This window comes from Fusarium phalaenopsidis, assembly GCF_050370095.1.
Source record: "Fusarium phalaenopsidis strain FUZ10S chromosome Unknown contig_32288, whole genome shotgun sequence".
Classification (NCBI taxonomy): Eukaryota; Fungi; Ascomycota; class Sordariomycetes; order Hypocreales; family Nectriaceae; genus Fusarium; species Fusarium phalaenopsidis.
Genome location: NW_028145412.1, coordinates 1,347,154 through 1,361,698, shown reverse-complemented (window position 1 = coordinate 1,361,698; position 14,545 = coordinate 1,347,154). Strand labels below are relative to the sequence as shown.

At 50.7% G+C, this 14,545-nt stretch overlaps 5 protein-coding genes across 5 annotated transcripts; 2 read left to right on the top strand and 3 right to left on the bottom strand.

The window, feature by feature from the left end:
* Positions 1 to 465: 465 nt before the first annotated feature.
* On the top strand, positions 466 to 897 carry LRP88_04027 (uncharacterized protein; the record flags this gene model as incomplete). Its single annotated transcript, XM_083240615.1, has 3 exons — positions 466 to 560; positions 676 to 781; positions 835 to 897. The coding sequence occupies 3 exons, from the start codon at positions 466 to 468 to the stop codon at positions 895 to 897; spliced, it is 264 nt and encodes an 87-aa protein (XP_083103905.1).
* Positions 898 to 1,206: 309 nt separating this feature from the next.
* Positions 1,207 to 3,005, bottom strand: LRP88_04026 (uncharacterized protein; the record flags this gene model as incomplete). Its single annotated transcript, XM_083240614.1, has 4 exons — positions 1,207 to 1,379; positions 1,442 to 2,022; positions 2,541 to 2,613; positions 2,675 to 3,005. 4 exons carry the CDS (start codon positions 3,003 to 3,005, stop codon positions 1,207 to 1,209), a joined length of 1,158 nt encoding a protein of 385 aa, XP_083103904.1.
* Positions 3,006 to 3,728: 723 nt separating this feature from the next.
* Positions 3,729 to 5,208, top strand: LRP88_04025 (uncharacterized protein; the record flags this gene model as incomplete). The annotated part of the gene is made up of 3 exons (XM_083240613.1): positions 3,729 to 3,961; positions 4,260 to 4,447; positions 5,141 to 5,208. 3 exons carry the CDS (start codon positions 3,729 to 3,731, stop codon positions 5,206 to 5,208), a joined length of 489 nt encoding a protein of 162 aa, XP_083103903.1.
* Positions 5,209 to 6,089: 881 nt separating this feature from the next.
* LRP88_04024 (uncharacterized protein) lies at positions 6,090 to 7,979 on the bottom strand (the record flags this gene model as incomplete). The annotated part of the gene is made up of 5 exons (XM_083240612.1): positions 6,090 to 7,151; positions 7,204 to 7,299; positions 7,351 to 7,604; positions 7,652 to 7,745; positions 7,812 to 7,979. 5 exons carry the CDS (start codon positions 7,977 to 7,979, stop codon positions 6,090 to 6,092), a joined length of 1,674 nt encoding a protein of 557 aa, XP_083103902.1.
* A 2,056-nt stretch (positions 7,980 to 10,035) lies between these two features.
* On the bottom strand, positions 10,036 to 11,703 carry LRP88_04023 (CHAT domain-containing protein; the record flags this gene model as incomplete). The annotated part of the gene is made up of 1 exon (XM_083240611.1): positions 10,036 to 11,703. The coding sequence occupies one exon, from the start codon at positions 11,701 to 11,703 to the stop codon at positions 10,036 to 10,038; it is 1,668 nt and encodes a 555-aa protein (XP_083103901.1).
* Positions 11,704 to 14,545: the final 2,842 nt, after the last annotated feature.

The window sequence follows — 14,545 nt, the reverse complement described above, 5'->3', positions numbered from 1 at the left end:
AGAAATCGATGGTTCTGATTCAGAGTTACGAAAAACGGCGACTTGCAGTTGTCTCTGTGTCACATCCGCCGAGCCACCGCACAGCATGTTGTGCCCGCCACATGTGGATAACCCCTCTCCACCTTGTTCGAGGGAATGTCTTTTTGTGACTTCCTTCTTTGTGTGTCTGCCTCGAACTTTTGATTCAGAACGACAATAGCTGCACTGCGGGGTCGGATACACACTTCGGTCCGAATGTCTTCGGGCTCTTGCCTTTTCGCAACCAACTTGGCATGCTCGAGGACGCCGACCATAGATACAGGAATCAGTCTGGAACGATATTTCCGAGACATAGAGGTGTATCGTCTTTCTAGCGAGCTTCAGTAGTATATATAGTCATCTCCATCAGTCCTGTGAGTTTACACTCTTCACTCTTCACAGCTCCATCATCTCATCAAGCAAACCACTTGCCCACCAACATTCATCATGAAGTTCTCCACTGCTGCTATTCTCAGCCTCGCCACCGGCGCCATTGCCATGCCATGGTCTACCCAGCCTCGAAACTCTCATGGCGAGATCACGTTAGTCCCTCACCTTCTCTTCCCCATGACCATATCACCGCTTCTCAGACAGCCTTTCGCCAGGACTTGTTGGCATGACTTATTATTCTGTCTCAGAGCTAACAAACTTATTTAGCCTTCGAGTCAAGGTCGGCGAGTCGCCTGCGAAGGCCCGGCTGGCCAAGACCGATATTTGCTGGCTTCTTTGCGCCTCGGATGAAATTCAATGCCCTGAGGGATGGGTATGACAATTCATGACTACTTCTATTAGGTTACACCGCTAACAAGCATGTAGTATGCCAGCCAGCAGGGGGAATGCTGGACTTGCTGCCGAGGCTCCGGGGACCTTGGCCTGTGAGATGATGCTCTTTGTGCTTGAGCGAATGCGCTCCGTAGCTCTTCTCAATGGGAACAGAGAGAAGCGGCAGTGTTATCATGGCTCTGTCCCTCATTTTTGCTCTAGCCATGGGGATGGGAAATCACAGGAGTTGGACACTACTCGTGCATCAATGTCCCTCCTCAGCTTGTAGTAGGCATAGGTCTTCTTTTCTGCAGGTGACTATCACTTGCCAGCTCTTTACACTCATTTAACAAGCAGTTCGAATATTTCAGACGGATCTATATCGTTTACACAGTATACATCCAGAACTACCTTCAACTAACTATCCTATTCATCCTGCGTAGGTGGACCAACGTAATTCTCATAGCCCCAAACCCAGTACCAAATCCCGGACACGACGATAGCAAATACAAAAACAACAGGAGCGTAATTTACTGTAGAGGCCGTGACAGGAATGGATGCAGGCATGCAGAATAAGGGTATGACAAGCAATGTCCACACTGAAAGAGTTAGCAGTGGCACATCGGGAAATAAGAGGAGATAAGGAGGAGCTATAACGTACCAATCGCGATGACATTGGAGATGGTTCCCAAAGCTCCGAGGTAGAATCGGCTTTTTTTGACTTGCTTCCGACCCGTGAAAAGATTAATGGCGATGGGGGAAGCGTAGGCAACAGTCAGGCAGATCACGCCCACACCCGAGAAGGCATTAAAGGCGGTGGTGTTGCCAAAGTAAATGAGTCCCAGGGCCAGCTCAACGACCATGCTAAGCATCATGGCGTTGAGAGGGATGTTATCGAGACGATGGTTAACTTTGACCCACCATCTGGACTGAGGGATGGCGCCGTCCCGGGCAAAGGCGAATACACATCGAGACGTGGCAGTCGTGCAATCGATGCCACAGATGACCAGTAAAACCAATAGCGGGACGAGCAGAGCAAAGGCGCCTCCAGAAGACCCAACTGCAGATTTTATAATAACTGGTACGGGCTGGCCAGAAGCCAGTTGGAGAAGCTCCTGGATATCAGGTAGGACGAATACCAGGGGGATTAGAAATAGAAGGCCGGCAAAAGCATTGATAAAGATTGTCGCCACCATCGCGCGTGGAACTTGAATCGAGGGGTTCTGCACCTCTTCGCACATTCTATACCATTGTTAGCGCCAAGTCTTCTGCGATTGAGGGTACTGACGAGATGATCATCCCGGTCGAGGATGTAGCGTAGCCGGCGTGTAGGAGGCCAACGCAAAAGGACCAACCATCAGGCCATCCCGACGAGGCCTCAAAGTGCGTAAACACATATTCAGCATCGTGTCGGCCATTCTTTGCAATGGCTAAGATGGTTACAGCAAGACAAATCATCCCGATTAGCGTCCAGAAGATTGCAGCTGTCTTTAACCTCGAGTTAGTATGGTAAATACAAGCAATATAGATGCCACATTGCCAGGGAACTCACATCTATCCAGGGAAGCCATTTGTTACCAAGAGCAGATACAGTGTTAGTAAGTAGAGTGATTCCTAGAAAGATGAGATAAACCTGATATGCTGTGCCTTCAAGAATGCCAATGCCCGGCTCTCGTTCAAAAATATTAATACATGCGATAAGGAACTGAGATGCGACAAAGTTTACTGAAAGTGTGATGGAAATGTTGCCGACTAGATACATCCAGCCACAGACCCAGCCAGCAACTCGCCGCCAACGACGGGGCGCCAGCATAAACGTTTGGTAGTAGACACCTGAGGTCGCCATCAGCTATTATTATTGCCTTTAGTGGCGACTCCAAAGTCCAATTCCTACCTCCGGCTGTGGGGTAGATGCTAGTGATCTCGCCAAGAGACAAGGCAACGCAGATGATGATGAGCGAAACGACCACCCAGCCCCATATGATGTTGACTGGACCACCACCATTAAGCGGGTAGAACAGCGTGGTAGCGAGGCCACAGGGGATAGACGCAAGCACGAAAGACATGAATGCGACCTGGAGAGTTGAACGATTTCGTGAGAGCTCAGGCATATATCCGAGGTCTATCAGCAGGCCATCGGCGGCATCAAGGCCTTTGCCAACAGGCTGGCTCTCAGAAAGGACCTCATCGGTGTCGCCCTTCTTGGCAGGTGCCGAGGATGCCATGGTGACAGCTGAGGATGCGCTCAGAGGAAAACAACAGGAAACGAGAAGACCAGGAGAGATTTCGAGCTTTGAGGTTTGGACCGAGGAGGAGGACAAAAGGACACTGATGTTTGAATCATCCCGAGATATTTAATGCGTAAAGTGGCACATGGGGATAGAGATACATATGGGTTGAAAGACTAGATACGGGTACTTATCAGGTCTCCTAATCACTAAGATAAAGACTCTCCGGCATGACGCAAAGAACGTGACCGGCCCATCCGGCACGAAAACCGATCTTTGCAGGGGGACCAATAGGCAGAAACTCCACACAAGGCAATTCCATCCGTCCATCAGATACCAAGTTGGATCAAAAGCTTATTTCTAATCAACACTTATCTCTCCAAGCTTCACAGCCCAAGCCAAAATAGGAACTTATCCAACAACAACCCCTGCCCCGGCTGCCAAGGGGAATCTGGAGCCCAGTGATAGCAGCCGTACATAATTGATGGGTGTGTTTTACCGGCATGGTGATTCCGAGAGCAGCTAGTTTCGAGCTTATGGACAAATTCTTGCGACACCCCGGAGAGAGCACCTCGTACTCCGTCCTCTAGTAAACATCTTCAGGATCAATGAACCTAGGGTCAGCTGCCTCGGTATCATCGATAAGGGAGTCTTTTTATTATCCATGTCCTTTCCAACGACCAGGGCTGGATCATATCATAGACAGTGTCGCCCTATACCATGCTTCTTGGACAGGAGACTACCGCGACGTTGCGGGAAACGATTGATGCCTACACCCAAAGACCAAATGGCATTCCTGGCTTGGTCTACATTGTCGTGGATCGAGACGGTCGCTACGTCTTTGCCTATGCCTCGGGCAAACGCGGCTTAGGCGAGCTGGAAGACATGACTCTGGACACCACCTTTTGGATTGCATCGTGTACCAAGCTTGTGACAACGATTGCGGCCATGCAGTTGGTCGAATCTGGAAAGGTTCGTCTGGATAGCGAAGAGGACATTCAGCTCATCCTTCCAGAACTGTCACGAATTTCGGTTCTTGAAGAGGGCGCAGATGGGGCGCTGAAGCTCGTTGATCAACAACGTAAAATCACGTTGAGGATGCTTCTGACACACACCGGTGAGGGCTGTCCTATCCCTTTCCTGTCCTTGCTTGATGCAAGCACATCCCATTCCTCAGCCTTCTGCCAAAACTTAGGCTATTTTCTCGCCAAGCTGACTCTTTGCGCACATCGCAGCCGGGTTCGGATACAGCTTCTCTAACCGAAAGCTCAAGAAGTGGTTTGAGCCTGTCGGTATTAACGAGTTCGACGACCAAGATCGCGACGTGTACACACAACCTCTCGTCAACCAGCCTGGAAGCGCTTGGGAGTATGGTATCGGCATTGATTGGGCTGGCCGCCTGGTTGAGCGCATGTCCGGCCTCTCTCTGGATGACTATTGTCGACTACACATTTTTGAACCCCTCGGGATTCAAAGAATGACATTCTTTCCAACGGCAGAGATGAAAAAAAACTTGGCGTACCTTCACCGGAGAAACGAAGACGGGTCAATTCAACTGTCCGAGCATGGACATCTTATGCGAAGGCCGCTGCTACTATCAACACCCAGCCAAGTACAAGCTACTTCGAACTCAGGAGGAGCAGGCCTGTTCAGTAGCTGCATCGAGTATTGTAAAATCATCGCAACGCTTTTGAATCAGGGGAAAGACCCCGTGTCTTCTAATCAAGTCCTCCGAGAAGATACCGTCAAAGGTGGCACGGCCCGTCTCTCGACAAATGCACGATGCTGATATACCGAATAGAAATGTTCTCGAACCAGATTCCTCAGTTTCCAGACTTTGCTCGCAATCAAGAACCAGTATGCAAGCCCGGTCTGATGAACGACGGCAGCGAGCTCTATCCACAACCTGGAAATCCGCCTCAAGGCTGGGGTCTCTCGTTCTTCTCGCTCCTTCAGCCAGACCCTACCGGCCGCGCCGCCGGCACAGCGTGGTGGAGCGGCCTTGCCAATCTGATTTGGTGGGCAGACATGGAAACCGGCATTGGTGGGATGCTTGCAACACAGATATTACCCTATGGTGGTAAGCGAGAAAGAAGGACCATGATAGGGAACAAGGACTAACAAATTTCTAGATTCGCAGGTTTTCCAATGTCAAGCTAGCGTCGAGCGAAAGATTTATGTCGATTTGGTAAAGGGATAAGGCTCTGAGGGGTGCACTTGGCGGAGCAAGCCGAGCAGCGTTGCTCTAGGCACTTTGTGGCTTCCAGCATCGATAACCTAGATACAGTCTCGGATGGGAATTTGGCCCTTTGTTGGATGGATGCAAGAGAAGACCAAACCCTAAGTTAAGATTCTGGATGGCATCTAGAGGTGCAGCCCCCTTGCTCATTGCTGCAGGCAGAACTAGAATGGCCGACGGGGGAAACGGTCCAGGCTGTTAGAGGTTTGCCCCTTGTAAGAAAGGGCTCAGTCAGACAGCTAGTGCGCGTAATCAATAGCTCCAGCTGAGATCAATGCCCAATCTCCTGCCCTGTGGCGTAGTGTTATGGGTGCCCGTTTCACAGGCCGATCTAAACACACAGAACGATGCGCGTGGAGGGGTGCCCCTGATGCAATCTGCCAATGAAAGCACTGGGTGGTTGCCTACCCTGCGCCCTCAACTGTCTTGATCCACGACCACCAAGGTCCTTGGACCAAGGCCACTTCCGTCCCACGGCTGCTTCATGACCACCCCCGTTCTGAGACTGCCTCTGTCCTAGAACCTTGGACATGGGAGCTGGGCCATGTTCAACGGGCCTCGAACAAGGGGGGGTGCTATGCTATTTATAAAGGTAAGCCGACTGCCGGATAGGGCCCTATACATGCGTACTTGGTAGATACCTTCAAAGGTGGTCACGTGGGTCATAGCACAGCCGTTACATTGGCCTCTCCAAATATGAACAACCTCACCAGGGTGGATGAATGCAGTTATAAGATCAATAATTAGGTTCTAATTTAATAGAAAAGTGATAGAAAGAGTGTCTAGAAGTCGAAAGAAGAAGAAGGCTTTCAATCACATGGTCTCCATAGCTCTCACCCCACTCATTCGTACATTCTCATGTAGGGAACGTGAACCATGGGATAATGAGTATCATGAGGTCCGAAGTTACACTTCCAGTAGACTCGGTGCGAGTTGGACAACTTGCTCAGGCCCGAGCTCTTGTACGGAGTCTTGGTGATCCTTGTGCAGGGCATGTCCATGTGCAGGGTTGTCCATCGCTGGTAAGGCGTGGTGCCAGTCTCCATTCTCCAGCGTCCGTTTGTGAGAGTAAAGTCCTTGAGCTGGTTGTCGACGGCCCGGATCAGCCAGAAGTAGACCTTGACAGCCTCGGCTAGGGCGTTGTTCATGTTGCCCTGGATGGAGATGAGCCCGTTGCGCACATACACACCGTATTGATCGTTGCCAAACTCTTCCTGATGATCCTTCTCCCAGTCAATCTCCAGCATGCTGGTGATCAGGTTATGGAGATTCTCCGAATCGGCAAGATATTCGCTGACAAACGACTTCAGAGGGCCAAGCTCAGTGGTGACCTTTTTGGCAGTGGTTGGCATTCCCTGCACGACGGGCATGAGCTTGAAAACGTCCTTGGCCACTTTGATCTCGTTGTTCTGGATCCTGTAGACCATTTCATTGGCTGTTGGGACCTTGGCCCAGTTTGACCTGAGTGTGTTGACGTCACCCAGTAGACCAGTGACTTTCGCGTTGAGGGGGAGGAGGAGTTGCTTAGCCGCGAGGAGTTGGTAAGTCATACTCATCACATTGTCGACATTGCCCATGAACTTTTGAATATGAAAGCGATTGCCCTCGCAGTAGTTGAGCTCGCCGCAAATGTAGTGTCTGTAGTTGTTGAGGGTTGACTGGATGTCGTAGAAGGCCTCACTGACGTCGTCTGTTTGGTCCAGAACGTAACCAGTGGACTTTTCAAGTAGACCGAGATTATCCTTCCAGCGATTCAGGACGGGGATGATGGGGCCGAGGAGGATTCGGTATGTGGCGATGAGGTAGTTGTTGAAGACGGCGTAGATCAAGTTAGAGTCGCAGACGCCCGTAACGCGGCAGGGATGGATCACGGCAATCATGGCCCGGAAAGTCGGAAGCTCCAGCTGGACTCCTGTTAGCGACCGAATGTCCTAGACGAGGGGTAGAGATACATACATCAGCGCCAAGAGCGACAGTCCAGCCGTTTGCCTTGAGTTTGTTCACGGTGGCCACCCTGTTATGCCCATACTTGAGACCTCCATTGGTGTTGCACTAGACTAAATCAGCAAGAAGGTATTGGAGAGAGGGAATAGAGAGCCATACCTTTTGCAAATCCTGGGCCTGGTCGAGGTAGTAGTTGTTGGCCAAATCAAAGTTACCCGCCGAAGAAGACGTAAACTTGCCCTGATTGTTCAAGGTGCGCAGCTTGTTGAAGCAGTTGCAGATGGGATCCCTCGCCTTGAGGAACTTGTCGCCGAGGGTCTTGCCGAGGACTTGACGGATCTTGTTGCAGACGTTGATCTTGACGTAGGTGATTTGGAGGCTCGTAGGGACGTTCTTGTAGTAAACATCGATGCCTACAAGCGTGAGCATGCGGTTGCTAATGTGGTCGGAGAGGCCTTACCCTTTACGCATGCGGTTTTCTTGCATGTCTTGTTGGGATTTGTCTTTGTGCCACATTTGACGTTGAACGTCTTCTTGGTCTTGCACGGGTTGTTCTATCCCTTGGGCGTTAGCAGACGCTCCTTGTATCTTCAATGCCCCGCTACGTTAAAAAGACATACCTTTGTGAACTTCTTTTTCGTCGTAATGACCTTGAAGCCGTTGGGTACCGTGATAGTCGCCTTGCAGCCCGAGTTGGCGCTACCGGTGCAGATGTCGTTCAAACTGCTCTGCGCGGAGACGACATCCCCGAGCAGCATCAAGGGCATCAAAACAACTGAGAACTTCATCTTGCTGGTAACTGTCTGAAGATGTTGAGAACTTGCCGTACCACTTTGCAAAAAATCTCAGGGACAACTCAAGTCTTATCCCCAAGCGAGGTAGCCACCAGATCCAGCGAGCTGAACATCGTGGCGCGTCTAGCACGCCGCCACGATAAGCACAGAATCGATAGTCTTCCAATGGCCGGCCAGCCCTGTAAGGCGGAATACGCCCACAAGAGGGAACATCAAGCGAAGCGAGGGCTGCTAGAGATTAATGGCGTTTTAACCACCAGTCTAGACACAGGTTCCTGGCCCCTGGACACCGCCACAGCTGCTTTTGGTCCCCGAGAAGCTAGAAAAGGGAGCAAAAACGTTGGTCATGCTTCGGTGAACAAAAGCTTGGCAGCATCAAATGCCAAGACGGCTGAGGGTCTATCCAAGGCCGAGACCACAACTACCGTGCCGTCGAGACCCTCATTCAGCTGGCCATGCTCCCTTTAAACGCAGAAATCACCGCGTGATGCGCATAGTTAAAAACCTTGAAGCGATAATAAGCATAATAAGCTTAAAAACAAACCCATGGCACACGGCGGAATCGACTCGCCTCCGCCTTTTTGTCCCCCTTTGCTAGGGCAAGCCACATGCTTCGTGGCTGAACCGGACTTTGTCAAGCGCCTAACCGAGGATGAAGATAATTTCCGAATTTTTCTGGTCTCCTGTTTCACGATATGTCTCTCGGCCGATGAGTAAATAAACTTCAGTGTCGGTTTACGCCGTTCCCGGTTTTGTGGAAAGTGCACATCTGACATATGTGCCCCTGTCGATTGGCTGCGGCGTGTGCCTTGCGTTGCTGTCAATGGGGAGGCTCCGTGCTCTGTACGAGTCGCCGGATTAGGTATTCTGCTCATGGTGGTGTGCTGCGTACTGTACAGCAGGTGATGGTAAGCTGCAGCGATAGAGCAGCCCTCTTTAAGGGCTGTTGCGTTCACTAACCTCATTCATCTTGCAGACGTGCGCTCGCAAATCGCCCTGTGAAGGGCGTCGAGTCGAGGGAAGGAGGAAGAGTAAGCCACAGCGCAGCGTTATGGGTGTCTCACTTTCTGAGTGATATGACTCAAGTGTCAACCCAATGTTGCATCGACTGGAATGCAGCTTGCATAAAACCGCACCCAGACGGTGGAGAGTGGAAACAGCTTCTCTCTGAAAGGCAAGCCAGCAGCTGAACGCTTCATCCTCTACACTTCTCCGCCACACTCAGTGACAAGACATACTTTGAATCTTTCTCGGTCCGAGCATGGGTGCTTCCAAACCTTAATGTCCGTCTGATAGCGGACATTTGAATCGTTTCCGCTGACCCAGTTCCTCCAAGTCTCCACGACATCCCTGCAGATTCGACCGTGTCTGGGGAACAGAGATGCGCTAGTATCCCCACTGGAGACCTCTCCGCTAAGCTTGGCACTCGGTTAGAAAACGGGGCAGTCTAGACTCGCAGCCTGAGTCTTGTGGTTGGGCCAGGTTTGGTGTTTTTCGTCCCCCGCTTGGGAATCTTGATCGGGCAAAATGAGCTTCTTATTTCATGGCCGAGGGGATCACAAGGCCCGAGACAGCTTATAACTCTTAAACAATAATGTCAATCATCCAGCTCAGACAGTCGTTAGATACTCTACCACCATGCTTCTTACTCATTCCACAGTCACAAGAGTCAAGAATCGTGCTCAGGTACTTTGTGCACTGCTCCCTGCTGTACCCAAACTTGCAACCATAATCGATTTTCAGCTCTATTGTGATAGACCCCCACAATTCATCCCTGTATATGCTCTTCCTGGAGAAACCTGCCTGTATGGTCCCCATGTTTTCGAAGCTGCCGCATTATCTGTTACCTCTCAATCGTCCATCGGGGCATGTCTATGTCTTTGAAGCACTTGACCCTGTTGGTCGGTCTCCTGGCTTAGTTATCCCATCAAGGGCCGGGCTTCAACTATATCAAGAAACATAATATCAACACATCATAGCCTCGTCTCCCGATGCTAACATATTGGCCTTTTTGTAGTCTTTCTACTGCCTGCAGGAGAGGGCTACATCTCTACACGCCAAAATGAACATAGGGGACCCAATTCAGAAGCCCTGTCTCCAAGTCATCTTCGTCATCCGAATACAAGAATTTGGGCTTTCTGGTCAACCCACCCCCATCGTTATCTCCCACGTTTGAGCTCGTATCTTCCCCCTCGTCGGAAGTCCTGTCACTTCTTGACCGTCTCCTGGCCTTTCTAAATTCCATCAGATCTCCGAGCGAACTATCCCGGAGTTCTCGACTAGCCTTGTGCAGCCCGCGAGACACCGAGCCGTCGCTCATCTTGCTGCCTTCTATCACTCCATATGTGATACTCGCCATCTCGACGCAAAACTTGTCGTCAACGTCCCACAGTGTCCCTATGACATGCCTAAATCCCGCGAGTTGGCAAGCGCTGATCAAGTGGATGCTCTCATCGATGAAAGTCTCATCCAGGATCTGACCAGTTCCACAGGCAGACAAGTACGCCAGAAACGGTGCGGATACGTGGAGGTTGATGTCCAGAAGATCCGCAACACGTAGAGGGTTAGCATCCACGTCGTCGAGAAATAGGTGACTATGGAGAGGATTGTAGTAGTTTGTCGAGCAATGGCCTGCGAAATGAAAGATCTTGCACTTCTGCAGGCACTCCTTAAGTTTCTCCTTCTTCCGAATAGGTTCTACTGGTGTCAGCTTCATTTTTCCGCAGATCTTGCGGAGTTCTGCTACTTCTTGCGTCGCAAATCGTAGTCGATCCTGTCCAAGCGTGTTCTCCACTGCGACGAGCAGCGCTTGGCTTGGGTCGGTGGATGCACGACGACGAGCACGGCCATGGATGATGGCCTTGATGGAGCTGCTGTACGATGAAACGACCCTATCGAGGACAGTCTCTCCAAGCCCTTGTCTGTGACGACCTGCTGCGTGGAGAGGAAATCTGCTCAGGGGACCGGTAGGAATCCACCAGATACGCGGCCAGTTCTCCCCAGCAGGGGTACGACTGAGCCTAAGGGCTTCAAGAGTCGGTTCCGCCACTGTATCCCATAGCCACTCAAGAATCTGGTGATTGCCGAGGTCTTTTTTCTTGGCCTTCTTTGTAATCTCCTCTCTGTAAAGGTTGGGCAAGGGTAGGACCCGTGTTTGGTCCTCCTCAACAAGGAGTGCATCACAGCGATACTTGCTGACATTGATGATAACAAGTGGCCCATCCACCGCCGCACCTTGGATCTCAAATTCGCTGGGCGGCCCCAGAAAGCTTGAAAATTCTGGCAGTGCTCGGATGTCCTCAATCAGCTCGTCGAATTCTTTACCCGTCTTGTAACGTTGGTCGCCCCGAGGAAGACTATCCTCATCATCACTGCCAGAGTCATCGCCCTCCAACTCATCCCGCAGGCGAACAAATTCCTTCGCCATTTCCGGATGACGATCCTGTAACTGCATGATGTCAACTCTCATGGCTTCTATCGACTCAGCCAACACGCCTCGGCCTTGCTCAAGCAGATTCAGGGCAGCAAGGCATCCCTTCTCGGCAAACAATGCCGCCGCCACACCGTCAGAAGCCACTTCGGCCATAAGGCCGAGGAGATGTTGTTTGTCCTCATTGTCAAGGGACCTCAGAGCAAGGTTGGACATCCGTTGGAAGACAAACTCTGCAGCCTCGAATGCATGCTGCCAGTGTGCATGAGTGAGGCAAACCTGCAGCATGGTGGCCCCGGCAGTCAAGTGATCAATGAGAGACGCATTCGGCTGAGACATGGCAGAGCGAAAACAATTAAGCGCCCTCTCAAAGTCAGAAAGTTGTCCATTTCGCTCATATCGAGTTACGATCATGTTTCCCAGGTTGCACAGATATGTAACTCGTTCCGGATGGTTGTCTGGCGCTATCTCGAGGATATGCTCAAAGATCTTCGTAGCTTCGTCAAAATCGGCGGCAGGTCCACGAATCAGCTCCTTGTCCCAAAGACGACATGCAAGATCATGGAGCAACTTTGTTCGAAACGGATGAGATTCAGGCGTTATTTGGATAGCTTGCCTCAGCAGTATGATGGCTTCGTCCAGGTCAGCAACGTCTTTAAACGTGTCATATCTTTCAACAAGTCGTGCTGCGTGATTCCCCAACCATCTTGAACGATCCGGATGGCCACTTGGGTATTTTCAGCTATTTCCTTTGATATTTGGAAAGCCTCTTCGCTGTCACTGGCCTTGCCTCCTCTCGCATATCTCAGGCTGAGCAGGCTGGCAAGAGTGTCCTGCAGCGCTGGTCGCCGCCCATCGTCGGGCAGTGCTATGCTGATAGCCCACCTTTGTATCTGGATTGCTTCTTCAAGATAGTCCAAAGCTCCAGACCTGGAATAGCGAGTCGCGAGTATGGTCCCGAGGTTGTTGAGTAGCAAGGACTTCCGTGGGTTGCTGTCTGATGTCTGGTTGACTGCACGTCTTTTCGCATCGAGTGCCTCGTCAAAGTCGGCTGCGTCGCCCGTTAGACGATATCTGTCCATTAAAATGCTGGAGAGAATATCCAGTTCATCTTCGAGAGGCCTCTTCCTAGGTGATTTTGAGGCGATTGCTTCTCGTGCTATCAGAACAGCATTTTCCAAATCCTGGAATTTGCCAGTCGCCTGGAATCTCTCCTGAAGCCGACTAGCCAAATCGATGATGAAGTGAGAGTGAGGTCCACCCTCGTTGGATCGATCTGCCTCGATTGTTTGCCTTGCAATTCCAATCGCTTGCTCAAGATCTTCCATGTCTCCAGCCGCGTAGTACCTATCAAGGAAATTTGCCCCGAGGTTCTGTAGATAGATAACCCGCGAAAGACAATCAGAGGTCGCCTCGACAGTCTGTCTGGCCAAGTCGATAGCTTCCTCAATATCAGCCATCTCTTGAGTTCTCGAATGTCTATCACCAAGACAAGCCCCCAGAGCGTGTAAGCGGTCCATCCGTTCCAGACCCTCTGGGCTCAGAGCCACCGCCTGCCTTAACACTTTAACCGCTTCGTCCAGGTGCTCTGAATGCCCAAAGTTGGTATAACTGTCGTGGAGACGGTCCCCAAGCCCATGGAAAGTCCAAGCTTTGTCTGGGCCATCCAGGGTTGCGTCGAGTTCCTGCTTGATGAATTGAATGGAATCGACCAGATCAGATTCATCCCCAGCGTTTTCATAACGACTGTAGAGATAGACTGCCAGGGATTTCACACATGTTGCTCGGTCGGACTCATTTGCAGCTTCGTCAGACAATGTTTGTCTTGCGAGATGAATGCATTCGTCGATATTAGATGGCTCTTCGTAATCAAGGTATCTTCTGTAGAGAAGTCGCCGAAGTTGATCAGAAAGCTTGTGTCGATCCGGATGCCCGGCGACGCAGTCGGCAAATGCCAGCCTGGCGGATTGGATGTCTTCGTCCAAACTGGACATGGCTTTCTCTCGGCGAAACCCGGTAGATCGCGATTAAATATTTTCCTAAAAGGTAGAGAAGCTGCGTAATAAGGGTGAGAAGGGCGTGATAGCAATATGCATCCGGCCCGAGCAAGGCAGAGTGGTTGGTAGACTTGAGAGATTTACCGCGGTATTTAGGCATCCATGCTGCGGGGAAGATAAGGCCTCAGCAGGTGAGACAGGCCGAGGAGGCTGTTGGTTGCCTTATTCATGCCTTGCAGCCCTGTTTGCTTTGCAAATTTGTTCGCCTAACCGAGTGGCTGTCAGTCTGTGAAGGACCTCAGGATTTGTCCCTGGATATTCTTTCAACTAAGAGTATCATATGTATCATGTACATAAATCCATCCAGAAAATTCATGCTCATTATCCTGACCACTTCGATTTTCTTTACACATCTCAGGAGTCCTCAACCATCCATAACGCTACCAGACACAAATACGATTAGAACAGTAGCATACCTATGTTAACACAAGTCAGCAGAAGTTAAACATCATAATTAATGCTTGGTGGAATAACGTACGTCGTGCCTGCGACAATCAACTCAACAGTTCTCGTGTTAGTCAATTCAGCAAGAATGGCCAGATACGAAATCGTGGAGAATATGACAACGAGAATTCTTCCCGCGTTGGTGCCCACAAGATTGCATATGACTATAGGCATCATAAGGAGCAGCGTGATGAGAAGCAGCATCAGCGCCCTGGCAATCCTCCTGATGACTGGCCCTGAGTAGATGTGGACATTGGGATCCGACGAGGCGCTTCGATACCTGCTCTGTCCTCTTGTTAACGTGTGAATACGACGTGTGAAGCATATATACATACCTGCCGAAAGCGATCTGAGAAGCGAATGAGCTTGTCTTCTACCCAAACCTCGAACTTGATCATTGCGCTGTCATTTGTGAGGGCTAGAGACGATAGCTCGTTGCGATGCTCCAGAAACCGTATTTCTTGCCTATCCACGCATCCAGTGCCCCTCAACCAGTTCTGTAGACTATCCACGTCTCTCTGCCCGGCCGTGTTTAAGCTCAGAGATTTTTGAGTTCTTTCTACTAATTGGTCTATCCAACGTAAGCATTGGAAGCAACCAGGTAGAGGGCGTACGAACCATATTCGGCA